Source organism: Erigeron canadensis, chromosome 5 (genome assembly GCF_010389155.1).
Source record: "Erigeron canadensis isolate Cc75 chromosome 5, C_canadensis_v1, whole genome shotgun sequence".
Taxonomy (NCBI): domain Eukaryota; kingdom Viridiplantae; phylum Streptophyta; class Magnoliopsida; order Asterales; family Asteraceae; genus Erigeron; species Erigeron canadensis.
In genome coordinates, this window is record NC_057765.1 from 30,044,796 (window position 1) to 30,066,049 (window position 21,254).

General features: G+C 32.0%; 2 protein-coding genes and 1 long non-coding RNA gene across 3 annotated transcripts; 2 read left to right on the plus strand and 1 right to left on the minus strand.

Annotated features, from left to right (window-relative positions):
- Positions 1–7,799: 7,799 nt before the first annotated feature.
- Positions 7,800–9,078, minus strand: LOC122600973. Its single transcript, XR_006324115.1, has 2 exons — positions 8,891–9,078; positions 7,800–8,493 (listed from the first exon to the last, which is right to left on the minus strand). It is a non-coding gene; the product is annotated as an uncharacterized LOC122600973 (long non-coding RNA).
- A 2,061-nt stretch (positions 9,079–11,139) lies between these two features.
- LOC122602185 (peroxisomal (S)-2-hydroxy-acid oxidase-like) lies at positions 11,140–14,809 on the plus strand. Its single transcript, XM_043774901.1, has 10 exons — positions 11,140–11,242; positions 11,507–11,671; positions 11,774–11,898; positions 11,987–12,033; positions 12,118–12,195; positions 12,283–12,474; positions 12,588–12,650; positions 13,391–13,460; positions 13,556–13,761; positions 14,437–14,809. The coding sequence occupies exons 2-10, from the start codon at positions 11,532–11,534 to the stop codon at positions 14,626–14,628; spliced, it is 1,113 nt and encodes a 370-aa protein (XP_043630836.1). The 5' UTR covers positions 11,140–11,242; positions 11,507–11,531; the 3' UTR covers positions 14,629–14,809.
- A 716-nt stretch (positions 14,810–15,525) lies between these two features.
- Positions 15,526–17,562, plus strand: LOC122600360 (polyphenol oxidase I, chloroplastic-like). Its single transcript, XM_043773068.1, has one exon. It carries the CDS (start codon positions 15,551–15,553, stop codon positions 17,345–17,347), a length of 1,797 nt encoding a protein of 598 aa, XP_043629003.1. The 5' UTR covers positions 15,526–15,550; the 3' UTR covers positions 17,348–17,562.
- The last annotated feature ends 3,692 nt before the right edge of the window (positions 17,563–21,254 follow it).

Sequence of the window (21,254 nt, forward strand, 5' to 3'; positions counted from 1 at the left end):
AGATAAATATTGGAATTGGAATTTAAAATTTTCCTTCAATTTCTTTGATATACAGAATTTGGAATTCCATCAACAAACTCATGAAAAATTTTATATTTCATTGGAATTTAATCATTTGTAAAAAAACCTCTGTCATAATAATTAAAACTCTTTTTTCTTTTCCAGTCTTAACATATTCTTTGCTATCTTCTAACCTTGTTCGTACCTCCATTTTTACCCCTTATCTGAATCTTCATCACACACATATATATAAATTGAAGATATCTTTAGGGAAAACTAAATTGATTTACTGTTTTTGTTCGAAATACCACACTTGAATTGCGTTAATATTGATGAAGAAGTTAGAATCGATGGTTATTCATGTGCATAGATATGCAACTTGTCCTTTTCTTTTCCTTTTTAATAATTAACTAGAAACATCACCTGCGTGTTGCGCTGAGATTTTAAAGTATATTAAATATATTAACTATTTATTTTTTAGGTTTGGTGAGTTTCTTTTTACATATTACATTACATATAATGATGGGGTATATAAAATTTGTGTTTTGCTAAACGAAGCTTTAAAGACTTTTGTTAAGGTGCATAAAAAAGATATAAGTTTTACTTTCTCATGAAAAAAAGGGTTTTGCTAAACGAAGACCTTAATTAGGGCTTTTATTATGGTGCATTAAATAGTTGTACACTTACCATAAAATTTAGGGGGTGAGCTTTTGATGTGAAAATGCATAACATTTTTATGCACGTTAAGTAGGGCTTCATTTAGCAATTTCTAAAAAAAGGAAGACACATTTGACTAAATAACCATATATATAAAGCCAAAGGATAAATATACAAATTTATAACTTTTAAAATTTGAATTGACGTAAGAAATTAAAAAACAAATGAAAAAAAGGTAAAATAACAAATGAAAAGAAAAAAAATATTACCTTTAGAATGAATTGGGTTCACAGCCTTGTGGTACGAGAGTCTTTCACTGATGGTTCGAATCCGGATGGAGCATGTTTTACCCCAATTAATTTAATTGGGGGTTTCCCCTCCCATGTGGTGTATTGGAGGTATCGGAGTAGGTGACATTCTAGTCTGGAAAACTCCTAGCTATGGGGAACTCAACGATCGTTCAAAAAAAAAAAAATAAATGAAAAGAAAGATAAAATAACAAATGAAAAGAAAAAAAAATATTACCTTTAGAATGAATTGGGTTCACAGCCCAGTGGTACGAGAGTCTTTCAATGATAGCTTTGGATCCAGGAAACCTAGGTTCGAATCCGCAGGGAGCAGGGTTTTACCCCAATTAATTTATTTGGGGGTTTCTCCTCCCATGTGGTGTATTAGAGGTATCAGAGTGGATAGCATTCTGGCCTGAAAAACTCCTAGCTAAAGACAATCTAACGATCGTTAAAAAATAATAATAAGTATAAACAAATTAAATAAAGAAGAAAAAAGATACATAAAGAGAAAAATGAAAAGTTAGCTTGGGTGTGCCATTTGCATAGTTACTTGTAAATTTCATATAACTTTTTAGTATATAAATAATTATGAGTTTGCAATTCATGTGTGCTTCCATTATACGAATATGTTTGCGTTTTTTCTTTTTAATTTATTTTTTGAATTATTTGTTATTTTATTAAGGTAATTTTATCATTTGACATAAATTACATTTCATAAGATTCCATTAAATTCTGTTAACCAAATACAACATAAAATTTAAAACTATCAGATTTTAATTCTTTTAATTTCCAATTCCATTGACAAATTTCAATTCTTTCAAAAACATTTTGTGAACCAAACGCCCCCTTAACTCTTTCCTTTTTTTTCTTTCTTCCTGTTCAGTCGGTGTTCAGTCGGTCAATCCCATACCTAGGGATGACAAAAATAATCGTACCCGATGGGAAACCCGATACCCGCACCCGATTTGACCAGGGAATCCCCGAGTTGACCGGGGATGGGGACGGGTATGATATGTAAATCTAATCCCCGATGGAAATGGGGACAGGGACGGGAAACAGTAAATCCCCGATTCCCATACCCGAACCCGAAAATACTATATATATTTATTAGAATCACTTTAAGTTCTAATCTATATTATAGAATCAATTTTAAGTTTAAAACTTTTCTTTAATACTTTTGATGTTTTATATTTTATTAATCATTTACTTAACATATATATTTGTTTATACATAGAAAGAAAATGTCAAAATACACATTCTCCTACATATTTTCTATTAAGATAAATTCATGTTTATTAAAAAAAAGGTATTCCCGATACCTGATGCCCGATGGGCCATACCACAATATTAGTGGTTGGGCTTCTATCCTCTCCTTTAAGACGGATCAGACCAGAAAACAAGTCCAAAAATAATCTATCCATCAATGATCAATCCATAATTAAACAAAAGTGAATGCGCTGGGTGTATGCGGGTTCCACAAAATACAAAGAACACAAGGCTACCCAAAATGTAAGAAAAACCAAAGCCTTGCATTAGTAAGAGAAAGGAGAGGGGTTATAAATTATCTTAATCGTAATTATTTTATACAGCATTTGACCCTTTAATTTTTTTCAAAAAGAAAAACTTGATTTATTTAAATTATCCATCTCATCAATTTTTTTAATTTAAATAGCTCCATCTAATATACTTATAGTGTTGTATTATATTCCCTTAAATCTTTAAAAATTGGTGAGATCCAAGGGCCACATCTCAGCCCTTGGATAAAAAATGATCAATGGTCAGTTAAAAAACTAAAAAAAAATACACAGAGGGGGTAGTTTTGTCATTTGACATATTATCTTAATCCCCTGCTAACTCTTCATAGCTTCACACACACACACACATATCTCTTTCTTTCTCCCCCCTCCTTCTTGGAAAATCACCACCAACACTACCACCACCGACACTACCACCACCATCTTCAAGTCACCACCACGTTCCAATCAAAAGTACAACCATTGTTGCTTCCGTCATCATCATCATCTCCATCAGTCTTTATCAATGGATCTTGAAGATGTTAATAAACAATAGAAAATCTATTGAAATCGAATATATGGCTTTTTGTTATGTAAATTTGAATTTTCTCAGGTGATAATCAAATGTAATTTGATAATATGTGATTAGATCTATTCTAACATTTAAACTTGTTAAATTTTATTAGTTATTCAATTGACTTTGTTGTTTGGTACAATATTGCATACAAGGTATTTGATGAAATGTCTAAACCAAAGTTTCTTATATATGATTTAATATCAAATCACATTTGATTGAGTATTGCATAAGGTGTTTGATGAAATGTCTGAATCAATGTTTGATAATATGATTTAATCAACTTTATGATTCTGAATTAAATTTTTTGGTGTATAGGTTCGTGGAAATAAACTCCATTTGTTTTGTGAAAATGTATGAGTAACATTAAATTCGATTTGTTATCTGTTATTGTTTACTTTTATGTTCATAATCATATTTGATTATGTATAGAGATTATAGAGATTTATGTTTTTGTAACTGTATGTGTAAAATCATATTTGATTTTGTATATAGATTCTATAGATTTGTGTTTTGTAACTTTGTTTTGTACAATCAAATTTGATCGTGTATTGAGGTTTTAGTTACTTGTGTTCTTATGCCTATATTCATATTTGATTTTACTCTTACAGTGTGAAAATCCTATATGTAATGAACTATTCAAAATCAAAAATGATTTTACGCATACATTGTGAAAAACCTATTCATAATCAACTATTCAAAATCAAAAATGATTTTACGCATACATTGGGGAAAATCTATACAAAAACATATATGATTTTTTATAACACATTGAGACAAAACCAAATGAGTTCCATACAAAGAAAACCATTTAAAATCAAAATTGATTTTACCCATAAAGTGTCAAAACCCTATACAAAATCATATATGATTTTATTCATACATCTAGACAAAAAAAAAGTGAGTTCAGTATCAATATCATATATGATTTTGTAAATGCTTACGTACAAATAAACTTATTCAAAATCAAAATTAATTTTAAGCATAAACTATAAAAAATTTATTCAAAATCATATATGATTTTACGTATAAATTTGAGACAAGGCAAATGAGTTCTATACGTAAAATCATATATGATTTTGCCTTGTCTCAAATTTATACGTAAAATCATATATGATTTTGAATAAATTTTTCATAATGTATGCTTAAAATCAATTTTGATTTTGAATAAGTTTATTTGTACGGAAGCATATACAAAATCATATATGATTTTGAATATGTTTAATGATACCGAATTCGCCCTTTTTTTTGGGTCTAGATGTATGAATAAAATCATATATGATTTTGACACTCTATGGGTAAAATCATTTTTAATTTTAAATGGTTTTCTTTGTATGGAACTCATTTGGTTTTGTTTCAATGTGTTATAAAAAATTATATACGATTTTGTATAGGTTTTCCCCAATGTATGCGTAAAATCATTTTTGATTTTGAATAGATTTTTCACAATATATGTGTAAAATCATTTTTGATTTTGAATAGTCTATTATATATAGGGTTTTCACACTGTAAGAGTAAAATCAAATATGAATATAGGCATAAGAACACAAGTAACTAAAACCTCAATACAAAATCAAATTTGATTGCACAAACAAAGTTACAAAACAAAAATTTAACAAATTCAAATTTCAGAATAGATCTATGTACAATCAAGTATCATTGGTTGTACAATCAGTAAATACGTATATAATCAAATTTGATTTAGTACATACATTTTAATTTAGACATTTCATCAAACACTTTGTGGGCAAAACTCATTATAAAAATTTTAAACAACAACAACCAAAGATACAACTTTTTATCATATAAAAAACAAATATAAGAGAAAAAAAACTACAAATCATGGATAAAAATGGTATGGTTATCCATTTTTATATAAAAAACATAATCTACATAAAATATCACTCTCATAATATCTAAAACATTATCTTCCATTTGTTGATGTTATTGCTAGTGGTTTGAGATGAAGATCCAGATTGTAGTGGTGGTGGCGGCGGTCGGATATGGTGGTGATGGTGGTGGTCATCGTCCAAGGAGGAGAAGAGAGGGAGTGTGTGTGTGTGTGTGTGTTTCCATCAGGAGGAGGAAAGGGGAAAATAATTTTTTTTTTTTTTAAGCAAATTTACATATATGTCCCTCCGTGTTTTTTTTTTAATTAAGGCATAAGTTTCAATCCTAGCCATTGATTGAGATGATCAAATGACTAGGATTTGGTCCTTAGGTTTTATGAAAAATTAAAGATTCAAATGAACATTTACCTATACTTATAATACCCTTAATAGAATTAATTTACAACTTGCATCCCTTAATCCTTATTAGTATTATAATACCTTCTTTTACATCAATTATATTTATATTAATAACCATGCCGCTACTGCCGCTGCCACCTCCTTGCCCCAACCATCACCACCGCACCTGACTAGTTATAGTTAAAAGAATTTGGAGAGAAAATAAAGGTTATTATATACCAAAGTCTTGCATTTATAGACTTGAAAATAAAATAATCTACTTAGGTAGAGGTAAAGTCTGTCTACATGTATTGGGGTTCAAAACCTGCGAAAGACGGCAATGAGCAGTTTTTTTCTTTCTTTCTATAGAAGTGACTATCTATAATATTTTATATTATATTTTTTTTGAAAGACAGTAATGGATAAATAGTTAACACCTCCACGTGGATGCGTTCATGCCGGTTCGACCCTTGGCAATGCCCTAAAGGGTTTGCTCCCCATGTGTTAGATGGGTATATCATTGATAAGAGCCCCTCACCACATTTACATGTGGCAAGATTCGAACCTGAGATCCTTAGGAAGAAACCACTTTATGAAAAACCCCTTGGCCACTTAGCAATACTCCACTATTTTTAAACTTTTTTATTTTATTTTTGACGAATCAAGCCGAGATAAAAGAGAGAATTTTTGTTTGATATATCAATTAGGGATGTGCGTGGTCCGGTTTGGTCGGTTTTTGCTAAAAATCTCAACCAAACCAATGTAAATGGTTTAACATTTTTTCAAACCAATCCGTCCAAATTGTTATGCCAAACCAAACCAACCAAAACCAATTAACCGGTTTGGTTTGGTCCGGTTAAACGGTTATCATACTTTTGATGTTCATATATAACAGCTTTTATTAATACTAAATTGCAAAAGTTTCACTTATACTTAAAGAAACACAAAGTATTTTGAAAAATATAAATCATGTAATATTAATTAGCTTGATGATTTAGAAATTGTATCTTTAAAAATTTTAAATCTACAATTTGAATATGTTCAACTTTATACCAACTAATAATTTGTTATTTATAATTTATAATATTATTGAATATATATATACTAGCTAATCAACCCGAATAACTATTCGGGCATGATTAAGAAAATATAAGTAAAGCTTTCGATATTTGACTACATTAAAACTAATTACAACTTTTATTTCTTACATATTCACACTGGAACTATTTTATCCGAGTAATATATAGTCACTCTCATTGGAATCATTAAAGCATGTTGCAAAGTCGAAACTTATAAGTGAATATATTATTTGTAGTAGTCCATCCAAAACATTGTTTTAACATGAGTACTACTCATAAAAATGCTATAACATTAACTGATAAAACTTCACACATGACTTCAAAGCCCAAAACACTATTTTCATCTAATAACGTAACTGGAATAATGAAAATCATACAGCAAGGTAGGATTGAAATACAAATTCAACCTTTGAATGACCACAAATTCGTTTTGGGTTTTATATTTTCGTTTGAACATGATTTAAGATTTTAAGTAATTCAAATGATTTGAGTATTTCATTAAATGTCTTTGCGGTTGATTTGAGTTACTTAATCACTTGGTATTTGTACCATTAATGATTAGTCCATTATGATGATGATGATAATAGGATCTTATAGCTTTTACCCTTTGATTATTGCTCATATATCTATCAACTTAAACTCGAAATTCTCGTCTTCGTTATCAATTCATCAACTAAAGTTTCAAACTTCGTTCATGTTAACATGTTTTGCACCAGATGCATCTGTTGTTATGAAATAAAGGTCGATATCTATTTGAGATGTTGATAATAGTTCAATCTTGGCATTTTTTACAGTTTCTCAAAGTCTCTGTAAAGGTGTCTTATCCTTAGAGGGATCTATACCTTGAGCCCTCTCAAACTAAAAAAAAAAAACAAATAGTCCTACAATGCCTTTATCAAAATCTTCTACACCTAAAAATGTACTTCCATTTGTTGCTTTTATCTGTTTGATAAATTTTGTATCATTTATAAATTCTACATAATTTTCACACCGTCCAAGTTTGATATTATACGTATTGAATGGAGATATATGACATAAGATCATATCTAAAATAACAACATACACAAGAGTAGTTAAGAATGAAATGACTTGTAACACCCCATAGTATATAAACCATTATTTCGATATTTAATTTTTAATTTAAAATTTTATGTCATAAAACTTATATTTACAAAATAAATTAAATAAAAATGGTACACACTGACTTGAAGATCAGGAGGGCTACATGACATGAACCTCCCATTTAACTAGTAAATTAAATAGTAGACCTCAAATTGTAAAAATATACAAAACATTATAAGTTCTATCGAGACAACTCCTGCTTGTGTTCAAAACTAAATTTATTTAATCCTTAACTTATGACAAATATGTAGGAATGAAGTAGTAATAGACAGATATTATACATACATCATAAGACAAACTAAATGTTGATCATTATAAAAATCAAGCACTTCAGGAGCATCACATTACACGACATTTGCTATGATTTTTAACTAATACAATCTGTTATACCAACTACCTTTTAAACATTACTAGATTAAAACTTTTAAGCATTATATGTCAGGTGATGTCAATACTAACCCACAGGTTAAATTGGCGGTAACAACAAAATGACACCATTAAGCACAAGGGGGGGTATCAAGAGCACATGACAAGAGACGTCTAACCCCAAAATTAATAGTACAATCTAAAACTACCTTAAAAGAGACCTTCAATGATTATTACTACTTCCAAGTACTTCTATGTAGTAAGCCTTCTAGTCGGTTCACTTCTTGCTTTTGTCAACTTGATCGCCTACAAAATATAAACGACTAAAATATAAGCGAATGCTTAGTGGGTACGTTTATAAACATATACACATATCATGGCACACTACAATAAACTTTAGAACATTAATGCCCGTCAGTCTCACATAATGTTCCTAAGCAACAAATATTAGATATGGATCCATACCGGTGCCACTAAGTACATCGAGTCGTCACCCGATACTGTGGTCTCTACCAATCATAACAACATAAGTTAACATGAATTAACGCCCACCGGTCTCACATAACTCATGTTAAACCCCATGGTACATATATATGCATACCAACGTACTCACCTTGCCACAACCCAATTAATCCATACCCTCAAGTTCTTGTATATGTATACCTATGAAACCAATTACCACTTCGTTAGTGCACTGCTACAAATTTGTATCTACTTAATTCCCACTATAGTGTTAGGCTGTCATTTTAATCTTCCATTTATGATTGTTACCATAATTTCATATAATCTTGATCTATAAAGTTCTCTTATCACACTTGACTAATTAAATTTAACCAATCATCATTATACTATTTACCACATTATAATTCTTAGCCAAACATTACAACAGGAAATTAAGTATAAAATTCATCATAAGATGGTGACAACAATATCAGCATCTTAACCTCTATACGAAAGTAGCTAAGAGCTATAATTTTTATACTTATAATAAATCAATTTTCCCAAATTAATAACAATAATATAAGAACCCTAATTAAAATAATTCTATTTAAAATTATACCTTAAAATTTAGATGTTGACCTATAACAAGAGCCACACAGTACACTAATTACTCCCTTTTCTTCAATTCTCCTGATGCTCGAGATACACCACACCACCACGTCCTAATTATCGGTTTTCAAAATAACCATTTTCTTTTACTTAAAGAACTATTATTATATCTTATTGGAAAAGATAAGAGATGGTAATAGAAATGGGACATATAGAATTAGAAGGAAATTGGCTGGCAATTAATTTTAGCAGCCACGTAATAGACTATATAAATTTTTGTTAACTTGTTTTAATTTATTTATTTATCTATAATTCCATCCTTATCTCCATATAGTTTACTTAATATAATAATGCCTATTAAATTTTTATTTATCCTCACTTTTATTTATTGATTAATATTTATTCACATAAAATAAAAACTATATATATGTACCTTAAAAATCGGGCGTTACATGACTAAACATGTATATTACTTCCATAAATCCAACTTCTTACCTCTGCGAAATGCTCATGCAACGCTAATAAGCAATGCTCATTTAGTCGTTTATAATAATTTCAATACACCTTTTATTTTGTTCATCTAAAAAAAATCAGAGAGATCCGTAAACACACAAGCCGAGGTTGATTATAAATCTAAAAAACAATTATATATAAATCTAAAAAATAGATATAAGCTATAGAATATGATAACTCTATAAGAATAAAAATTACCATAAGGTAAAACTAATTTAGATTACATTGATATACGTTATTAGAACAAAACTACAGCCATAAATCAAGAAAGAAAAAAAAAGAAAGAAAGAAAACCCACCTACAAAAGTAAATAACGAGAAAAAGCCTAAAATATCTCACATACCTTATTGAAATAAATGTTTTTATAAAACAATTAAAAGAAAACAAAAAAAGAATTTTGGATATCAATATTAGAATCAAGAGAGTCATAGTATTTTAAACAATTGTTGTTGTAGTAGTCGATTTGTTATTTATAATTTATAATATTATTGAATATATATATATATATATATAAAATAAACATACCATTAATATAATTAAATTGTCCGGTTTGGTTAAACCGGTTTGATAAAAGTCTAAAACCACGAACCAAACCATAAGAGCGGTTTATTAAAAAGGCAAACCATAAGAGCGGTTTATTAAAAAAGCAAACCATAAGAGCGGTTTATTAAAAAGGCAAACCAACGGTTTAAGTTTTTTATTTTAAACCGACCAATCCGTCCAATTACTTCGGTTTAAACGGTTTAGCCGGTTTAGACCATACCGTGCATATCCCTGATATCAATTAATAAAATCCACAAAAAGAGATGGATAATTTGATTTGTTTTCATCCACTATTTGTTGTCCTTCAATTCCAAATAAACAATACAATCATACAACCACAAGAAATGAAGTTGTTGTCTTAAACTCAATGGATCATAATTGATTTCTAGATTTAGCCGAATCAATAATGTATTTGAAGTTAACAAAAAACGCTCCACATATAACCAATAATCTTTGGATGCTTTTTCTATTCCACACCCTCTGTCTCCAATGACAACTGCAACAAATTTACAAAATTTGTTTGATAATCTGAGTAATTCATCTAACAAGCTAAAAGCAAATAATTACAACAATAAGTCAATACTTGATGTAATTCGTTCTTATTGCATGCTAACTAATTTGTAAAGCGTTCTTATTGCAATACTAATTAATTAATCTTAGTTTTGTTGATCAGCCGAACGTTGATCTTTCCGTTCTGTTTTCATTTCCATAATTTCTTTCCTGGTGGTGCGTACCGATGATCATGATCATAGCCGGGTGATCGTTGATGGTAGTAGGATATTGAAGGACCCTCTTACAAATGCTTACATTTCAACTACATAATACGGAGTATGTACATTTGTCTTGAAAAAGAAAGAAAGATGGAGACTTTTGGTAATATAAGAGAAGTTAACATTTATAACTATTGTCCTACATTCATACAGACTATACAGTGCACAATGTTATGAGCCCATGACTATCTCAACTTTTTTTTTTTTTTTTTTTTCATAATAAGTATTTAGAGATATTAATCTATTATGATGATAATAAAGAAAATGTTAGTAAATCAATTATATGATAACCACCCATTTGCCTTCAATAGGATTTGGTTTCCATTTCTCACCTCATATAACTCATCTCCTTCCTTTGTCTTCATCCATTATCTTGATTTTTAGTTTGTAAATTTTTTGGTACACACCCTCTTATTCGATTTCTATCACTTTATCTACAAGATGTCTTTGTCATGCATTTCAATAATTTTTCAAACTTGTTACTTATCTAGACTTGCCATTTCATTTGGCCAAAAAAACACCCAAGTCCCCAAAAGGTTAGTTTTCTTGATCATATCATTTTTTTAGTGTATATACCATAAGTTTTTATAGTTCTTCATTGTGTAAAAAACTTGTACTTGAAGTGTCATAAAGTTGCCTTTGTTATAGTTTGCATTTTCATGAAGTAGCTTTATTCTATTTCGCCTTTACGTAGTGAGTTATTTTTGATCTAATTGAAGTTCATGATAGAAATATAGAAAATCTAATGTAGGTTATGAACATGATTATTTGATACTAGTTTTTATTTTGTTAAAAATAAGATTCGTGCCCGGGTAGAGAAGAAAGATGGGAGAGGTTACAAATGTCACCGAGTATCAGGCTATTGCCAAGGAGAAGTTGCCTAAGATGGTTTATGACTACTATGCATCTGGTGCTGAGGATCAATGGACTCTAGAAGAAAACCGAAACGCTTTTGCAAGAATTCTGTAAGCGCCATACACATTCACAACGCACGATTAACGTTGTATACATTCGTTGTTAAATATCCTTCGTGTGTCCTAACGTAGTTTGTTTTGACAATAAAACAGGTTTAGGCCTCGTATTCTAATTGATGTGAGCAAGATAGACATGACTACCACAATTTTGGGATTCAAGATATCTATGCCTATTATGATTGCCCCAACAGCCATGCAGAAAATGGCTCACCCTGAGGGTAAACATATATTGTCAAAACCGAAGAACATAGAGATATACGTATCTTAACTTTTGTATTTGATTATAACTTGTTATTCTTAATGAAGGTGAATATGCAACGGCAAGAGCTGCATCTGCTGCCAATACTATTATGGTTAGTATTTAGTACCATTTTGTGCCTTTGATTTACCAAATGGAAGTATTATAATTATATGCTAATATTTAGGTCATTTTTTAGACTTTGTCATCATGGGCAACCTCTAGTGTCGAGGAAGTTGCTTCAACCGGACCTGGAATCCGTTTCTTTCAACTTTATGTGAGTGAAATTATTATATTGGATTTTGTTTAAGTTGTTTTTTTTTGTTTTTAATCTGTAAATTTACGTACTGCAACGGAATATCAGGTGTACAAGGACAGGAACGTGGTGGCTCAGCTAGTGAGAAGAGCTGAAAGAGCTGGTTTTAAGGCAATTGCTCTGACTGTTGATACACCAAGGCTTGGACGTCGAGAAGCTGACATTAAAAACAGGTTTACCTTACCACCGTTTTTGACGTTGAAGAACTTTGAGGGTTTGGACCTTGGCAAGATGGATGAAGTAAGTTGATATCAAAACTTCTAAAATATATACAGTTTGTTAGTTTGTGCGTCTTAGTTATATAATCATGTTTACTTTTTGCATCCCTTATAATTTGTAACTTTGCAATGCAGGCTGCTGATTCTGGATTATCTTCTTATGTTGCTGGTCAGATTGACCGCACCCTGAGCTGGAAGGTACGTTTTGGTGGACTTGCAACTAGCAACCATTTCATATGGGCTACGTTTTTTTTTTTTTTCTTCTTTCATATATATTTGTTTTTGACAAATAAACGGGTAAATGGATGAGGTTTTCCGTATGGGCCACGTCCTCATTTTTTCCTCTTTTCATATAAAATTTGTTTTTGACAAACAAACGGGTAAATGGATGAGGTTTTCCATATGGGCCACATACTCATTTTTTCTTCTTTTCATATAATTTTTTTTTTGACAAACAAACGGGTTAATGGATGAGGTTTTCCATATGGGCCACATCCTCATTTTTTTCTTCTTTTCATATAACATTTGGACCTAAAACCTCTTAGGAAGAAGTCCAGGATGTTAACCATCACCTTGGTGGTGGTTTTTGACAAAAAAAAGAATATAATTTGGAGCTTAATTGGAGGGGTTTTAGTTTGAGGGTGTGCTTTCAAAGTTGCACGAAAGTTTGACAGCTACACATTTCCCCGATTCATGCTCCATACATAAGAAAACTAAAGCTAATTATTTGGCCACAACTTCTGTTCCATGCCGGCCTTTTAGTAGCTAGCATGGAGGATTGTAACCACACTCAGATCAGAAATTATGGTCATTTGAAGTTAGGCCGGCCTGTTTTCTATTTCTGAAAAAAGAAGTCTTCCATAAATTTATCTGTTCCTCTTCCATTTACAAGTATGTGACCATACAGTTAGTAACTTTTGTTTCTTTATTGTTCACAGGATGTGAAGTGGCTCCAAACTATCACCTCGATGCCGATCCTAGTGAAGGGTGTGATCACTGCAGAAGACAGTAAGAAAAATCAAAACTGTTTGTAGAACATTCCATGATTCTGGTTTTTCATTTAACTAGTGCTTAGAATGTTATTCTACTTGTTAACCATACAGCAAGGTTGGCTATACAAGCTGGAGCAGCAGGTGTTATCGTCTCCAACCATGGAGCCCGTCAACTTGATTACGTCCCTGCCACAATCATGGCTTTGGAAGAGGTTGTGAAAGCCGCACAAGGTCGTGTACCAGTGTTTTTGGATGGAGGTGTCCGTCGTGGAACTGATGTTTTCAAGGCATTGGCTCTTGGAGCATCTGGCATATTTGTAAGTTATTATATAACCTAACTACTAATTTAAGTTCAAATAAACTATACGAAGCAATTTCAAATCACTTCAATCTAAATAAGTCTCCACGATGGTAGCCTAGTGATGGAGGACATGCAACATAAAAGCAGAGGTCAGGCGTTTAAATCACACCCCATGTCCCTTTAACCATAGTGTTATATGATTTATCTTATCTCATGTTGCCCGTGGGACCGGCCAATGGGGGACTGATAATAGGTTGGTTATCTATAAAGTTTGTCCATCCAAGTTGTAACTGTATAATAATTAATGATTCAAACTGGTACAAGATTGAAGTGTTTATGTGAAATAGTTAAATGGGTCGAACGAGCTAATATAAAGTTGTCTAACGTGAATTTAATGCGTACAACACCCTAAATCGTTCTAGCCTCAAAGAAATAACATCATCTTAATGAGAATTCTAAGTCATTTAACTCATTTGTTAAAAGTAAATAATAAATGGAATAAACAGTGTTGTGTTTGCCCAACCCACCCGTTTTGCACCAAAGCATTCTGGACCCATTGCCCAACCGCATAGTTATCTGACTGTTAAGAAGCCAAATTCCTTGTGACAATGCAATTTAAATACATACAATTTGCAAAACAAACGATTTTAGAGAGAAAATCATACGGTCTTTAACGTTTTGTTATGGTCAGATTGGGCGACCCGTAGTGTTTTCCTTGGCTGCTGAAGGAGAAGCCGGTGTAAAGAAAGTACTTCAAATGTTACGCGATGAATTTGAGCTAACCATGGCATTAAGTGGATGTACCTCACTCAACCAGATTACTCGTGACCATATTGTTACAGAGTGGGATGCACCCCGTGCTCGTCCAGCCCCACGGTTATAAACAGAAACATTGATATCAATGTATGCAAGCCCGACTCGGTATCTAATGAAAATTTATAAGGTATAGCTGCTTGTGTTATGGTTTCAAAACTTGTTTTGTTTTGTTGTATAATGCTCGTTTCAGAATGATGTTGTATGAATGTATAATCCTTAATTGTCTTTTGCTTACGTTGTTAAAATTATATACTTAGCAAAATGAAACTATTGAAACAGGTTGATTTGTTAACTACAGTTGACCTGTAAATACTTTTTTTTAATTTCATGAATAAGTAGGATGGAGTATATAAGTTTGCTTTAAATAAAAGCTACCTAGAATATATAGTGCTGATACCTAAAGAAAGAAGAAGTGATTTTCAAATTGTGAATCCCAAATACGTTATAAAATCGAAATTTACTTCTGGTTCCGTTTATGAAGTAAACTCTTGTTATTTGTGTGTATAAAATTAATTAATATATATAAAAGGCTAAGAATGTAATGAGGTATTGTTGGTAATGATGTATCGATTTTAATTTATTTTTTAAAAAAGTGAAATTCGAAGTAATATGTCACCATTAAAAGTCAGCACTGAGGGTGTACTGTATGAATATTTTGACAATATAATTTAGTGTTTCATATTTATAGAGTGATGTCTTTTGATAATGACAAAATAAAATTTTTATTACAACTATTTATACTTAATTACTATAACAATCCAAACGTTAAAAGAAAAACAAGTGGCGTAGGTGGTAAAGATCATAGCAGCCAGGAATACCAACCTAGGTTAGGAATGACTATAGAATTTTTAACACTGAAAAGTATTCCTCCAAAAGAAGAGGCGGCCAAGGTTAGGTAAAATACATCATCCACTATAAAAGTCATCTTGGTAGTCATATTGACATGCAAATTAACAAACTAAAAGTATAGTCTTACTAGCTGCCAAATTATGATGACTTCTCTACCAACGCCAACCGTAGTCGTTGCCAAATACACGGCCGTCACGACGACCTCTCCGGTTGTTTCTTCGTGGCCTAATATGTTCCCAATGACCAAAGGTTCCTTATTCAAGCTACCGAGACAGTCAAATGGTAAGATGATCTCATGTAATGCTAGTTCTGATAAAGAAAATGATCAAAAGCCAATGATTGAGTCATCCTTTGATCGTCGTGACATGCTTCTCGGTCTAGGAGGACTTGTTGGCGTTGCGAGCTTGACATCTGCTCGATCGGTTGGAGCGGCCCCTCTGGCCGCCCCAGACATTTCAAAATGTGGAAATAACCCACTTAGTGGTTTCACACCCGGGGAGAATACTCCCCAAGGCGACGACTGTTGTCCGCCAGACTCTCCTCAGATTTTAGACTTTGAGTTCCCAAAGGAGCAGCCGTTGCGTGTTAGACCGGCTGCTCATTTGATGAGTCCATCTTACATTGCAAAGTTTCAAGAAGCGGTTAAGCGCATGAAAGAGCTACCAAAAGACGATCCTCGTAGCTTCTTTCAACAAGCGCAAGTTCATTGCGCTTATTGTAATGGCTCTTATACCCAATCCTCGAGTGGCTTCCCAGACGTCGAAATCCAAATCCATAACTCATGGATTTTCTACCCGTTTCATCGTTGGTACTTGTACTTTTATGAAAGAATTCTGGGTAGTTTAATTGATGATCCAACTTTCGGGTTGCCATTTTGGAACTGGGACACCCCTGCAGGAATGAGAATTCCTTCATACTTCAACGACCCGAATTCATCTCTCTTTGATTCCAAAAGAAATCAAGATCATCTAAATGCAGTTATCGATCTAGGATACCACGCTTCAAACACCGACACGCCAGAACAAGATACTGTAAGTAACAATCTTGCGATTATGTATCGCCAAATGGTTACTAACGCTACCGACCCAATTTCATTTTTTGGGGGTGAGTATCGTGCGGGTACAGAACCTATCGATGGAGGTGGATCTATTGAACAAATACCACACATACCGATCCACGTTTGGGTTGGCGACCCACGAGAAACAAATGGAGAAGACATGGGTAATTTATACTCATCGGGTCGTGACCCGTTGTTCTATTGCCACCATTGTAACGTTGATCGGATGTGGTCGCTATGGAAGATGTTGGATGGAAAAAACGTTGACATCACAGACACTGATTGGCTCAACACTTCATTCGTGTTCTACGATGAGAACAAAAACCTCGTTCGCGTCTATGTCAAAGATTGTTTACTTACAAATAAACTAGGGTACGACTATCAGAAAGTAGACGTACCCTGGGTGAGCACGAAGCCTGTGCCTCGTGCTCCAAAATCTGGGATAGCCAAGAAAATGACAGGAAAGATTAAAAACACAAATGACACCTCTTTCCCTATTAAACTCGACAAAATTGTGAAGCTTTTGGTGTCAAGGCCAAAGAAATCGAGGAGCAAGAAAGAAAAGAAGGAACATCAAGAGCTTTTGGTGTTATATGGGATTAAGTACGATAGCCAAATATATGTGAAGTTTGATGTGTTTGTTAACGATGAGGATGACAATTCTAGCTCGCCATCACAGACCGAGTATGCAGGTAGCTTTGCACAGCTACCGCATAAGCATAAGGGCAAGTCGAGGAGTAAGACGAGTTTCCGTGCAGGAATGACAGAGCTGTTGGATGAGTTACAGGCCGACGACGATGACAGTGTGTTGGTTACTTTGATTCCAAGGACCGGTTGCGATGATGTTACCATCGACGGCATCAAAATCATATATGTTTGAGTTATATATATTGCTAATGATCATATATTGATGAAGTTGAAAGACATTGCCTAGGCTAAGTCATGTTAATGTTCTTGATTGATCGTTTATCATTGTTGCTGTATTATTGTTGTCTATAAGTATTACGTACGATGTCCATTGAGAATACTAGCCTTTGTTTGGAAATTGGAACCAAGAGTGTTTTGGATTTGAAATGAAGACTTATTTTCCATCAATTTTACTTTACTTCAATTTCACTAAACATTTTTATGATATATATATATATATATATTATATCATGGTTATAAATTTAACCTTACGGTTAACTTGTTTTAATCGTAAGTAACATATAAGTAAAGACAAATATCTTTTTTAACTCCAATGCTGTCTTCCACGGATTTTGGGTCCCAAATACCGGCTTCGACGGTATATAGGGAAGGTTGAGATGTAGACAGCCTTACCCATACCAAAGGTAGAGAAACTGATTTCAAGTTCTACTAAAGGTAGAATGAAATGACTCGAACCAAAAATCATAGTAAACCTTTTTTTTTATATATATATACGGGATTTGACCAATCCACTTTGAACCAACATTATAATAAACCAAGATTTGTTTCATCGTTAGAGGACATTACCATTGGAAAATAGACTCTAACAAGTTTCTGTGGATAACTTGGACGTTAAAACCAGAGTTACGGTTTAAAAGTTATGGTCGTTTGAAAATTTGAGTTTTGTGTTGAATAGGAAAAAGTTGCGATGAACCCTTTCAAAGTTGTGGCGAACCTAAGAGGTCAGAAAAATAGACAAGACCAAAGTTGCGGCGCCTTTTCTGGTCTGACAGCAACAAAACCATTTTTTTGACACATGAAATTAATTGCAAAATCCTTAACTTGATTCTAAACCTCATGACACAACATTTCTGATTCAAACAAGTTTCAAACACAATAGTAAACATAACCAAAGCGTTCATTGGACCATACATACTTTTAACAACCAAATGAGTTGTTTACCCGTTATGTCGTTAACCAAAATTGACCTAACACATTATGTACAAAAGACCATGACTCAAACCAACTTTTGCAAAAATATATGTAACAAATCATTACCAAAAACACTTCAAATGTTTCAAGAGTCATTAGTCCAAAGGGGTCACCATGGGTTCTAGCCACCAACCAAATTTTATCGCAATTAACAAATTCTTCAAGCTTTAAGAATCAACTTCAATATTTATGCCACTTATATTTATTCGACATCCGGGACAACCTATAAAAAGGGTAAAACTAAAAAGTAAGCAAAGCTTAGTGAATACCATTGCATACGTTTATACACACGGAAAAGGGCAAAAACACAAAGGACTATCACATGTAGCCAATGGCATCGTCATACCATCACTTGCATACTCACCTTTATGCTAACAAAACATACATGGATCCATATACGCTAAACAATAATCTCAAGAGATTCTTAGGCCTCAAAGGTTTTTAGGTCATATCTCAATACAACAAGAGGTTCTTAGGTCTCATCTCGATTCAAATATGGGATTCTTAGGTCCCGACCTCAAATTAGGCCCTAACGCCAAATCAATTACCACACACGGAATCCACCATCATATGGTAGTCGACCTAACGTACAGTAATCACTTCCTTCGCGACAACCAAACTCCATGATGACCGCAAGAACACAAATTACAAGCCTTCAATCTAGTAAATCAAATTCAAAACACATATAAGGTCATCCATCATAATCAAGGCTATCTAGCCATAGCCAAACACAAATATGTCACTAGCGATTCTTAACCCATTTTCATTCTCATCTTGTTCTTAAATTGGCTTCTTTTAAAATCTCAATTTACTTTCACAACATCATGGTCATAACTCATAAATACGAAAATCACAATTTCATTATCTCATCATATGACCATACAACATTTTACTCAAAAAATCATTATTTCCATCTTCTCATAATCACTTCTTTATGGTCATACTACATTATTTACTCAAAATCTTCATTTTCTTGCTTTGACCATAAAAATCATTAAAAACACTTTTATCAAAATATTCATGCAATCACATATCAATATGCTCTATTACAAGTAAGGATTTAGCTAGAGCATTACAACATAACCAACTCATTTCAAAATCCTCAATTTGTCAATTTTAATGAACTCTAGCTTAATTTTAAGTAAATAACGCAATTTAAGAAAAACTCTTAATTCATATCAATTCAAGAACCCTAAATTGAACTTAATTTAAATGACTCATTTCATCAAAACCCCAAATTAATTACTTTTATCAATCCTAATTTAATTAATAAGATGAAACAAGAATCATACCTAGGAAAGATATCAACAACGATAAGGATAAATAATCATCAACTTTTCTTCCTTCCTTTTTTTTCTTGTAAAATTCGAAAATCACACACACATACACCCACATCCTCCAATTTAATCTTGCTAGAATTCTTGATTATTATAATATTATTATTACATTTACTAGAAAAATGTCTTTGATATAATGAGTAGAAAGATTACATACTTGAAGATAATTGGAATTGAAGTTGAGAAAAGATGGAGAAAAGAAAGAAGAAGATGGTGGAAATATGACTAAGGAGAAAACAATGTGGCTGACATCTTATGCCACGCCCTTAAATTATTTTGGTGGGTAAAATACCCGTTATCCACTAAAGTTCCAACTAAATTAACCTCGTATCTAAAAATAAAATTCCAGGAAAATATTTTAATGATAAAACTATAATATAAATTAATTTATTTTATCTTTTTAAAATCTTGGGGTGTTACATAGAAAAGGACCACCAGCCTTGCTCGGCATGAGTATCGAATCCATGATTTCTGTCTTTAAAGGCAATGACTATAACCACTGATTCAACCCAGTTGGTTTTTTAAAGTAAAGACAAATATGTTGACAATTAATCAGAAGCTTATATTTTCTTAATTTATTCTGTTTAACGGTGATAATGTGATTTACCATCGGTCATTGGATGATATGGGTGGAATCATAGTAATCTAAAAGGAGCAAGTACAACTAAACTCATGGAAAACTTTTTTCTTGGATATATTATTATGTCCCATTTGGGAAATAAGGTAATTTTCTTAGAACTTACTAAAAGACTTGATTAAAAAAATTAATTCAATTCATTGAATAAAATAAGATGTTTTTTTTCTTCTTAAGCTTAACAAAAAAGAAAAACAAATTCACATATTATATTTATTGCTTAATCAATGATATCATTTATCTATTCCGTCGTTTAACTTATTTAACACTTATTTGAACAACAATATGAGCTCCAACAACTTTGTATCTATATATATCATACTCTAAATTTAGAAGAAATCTATTAAAGAAAAACTGTCTCTATTTCTGAAAACATTTTACTCATATCAGGATTTGAAATTAAAATCTCTATTCTTTAATAATACAAAGAGGTTTTTTTTGTCAATGCTATATTACAAAAATACGGAGTATTACCCCGGCCCTACAGATTTCTGAATGATAGGAATTTTTCATAATCGAAGGGTTTAAACTAAGGATCCATTTGGCGAGATGGCTTTATAGTATAAGTCCGGTTGTATGCTAGACGCCCTGATAATTACGAGTTATCTGTACCTTTAAAAAGAAACTACTCGTATAATAAATTAATAACATCAAAGTTATTACGGGCTTGTAGAAATAAAAGCCAAATGTACTTGTTTTTTTCTTTTTCTTTGTTGGGTATGATTATACAAGGTTTAAATTTTATGGATTAGAATATTTGATTAAATTTTTTTGAATAAGATTATAATATAAATCAAAATTGAAAGTGAAAGTCAAATTAAAAAAATCGGGAGTTATATAACTAGTTGATAAGTTATTAGAGCAACTGCAATATATAAAAAGATTTAAATTAAAAATATTGAAATTAAGATTAAGAT

What these genes read in the sequence shown, in the direction of transcription:
- LOC122602185 (XM_043774901.1), top strand. Translation starts at nt 11,532, where the DNA reads ATGGGAGAGGTTACAAATGTCACCGAGTATCAGGCTATTGCCAAGGAG. An exon ending in CTGCTGCCAATACTATTATG is followed by an intron (nt 12,034 to 12,117) that starts GTTAGTATTTAG and finishes GTCATTTTTTAG; the next exon opens with ACTTTGTCATCATGGGCAAC. An exon ending in TGTGATCACTGCAGAAGACA is followed by an intron (nt 13,461 to 13,555) that starts GTAAGAAAAATC and finishes TTAACCATACAG; the next exon opens with CAAGGTTGGCTATACAAGCT.
- LOC122600360 (XM_043773068.1), top strand. Translation starts at nt 15,551, where the DNA reads ATGATGACTTCTCTACCAACGCCAACCGTAGTCGTTGCCAAATACACG.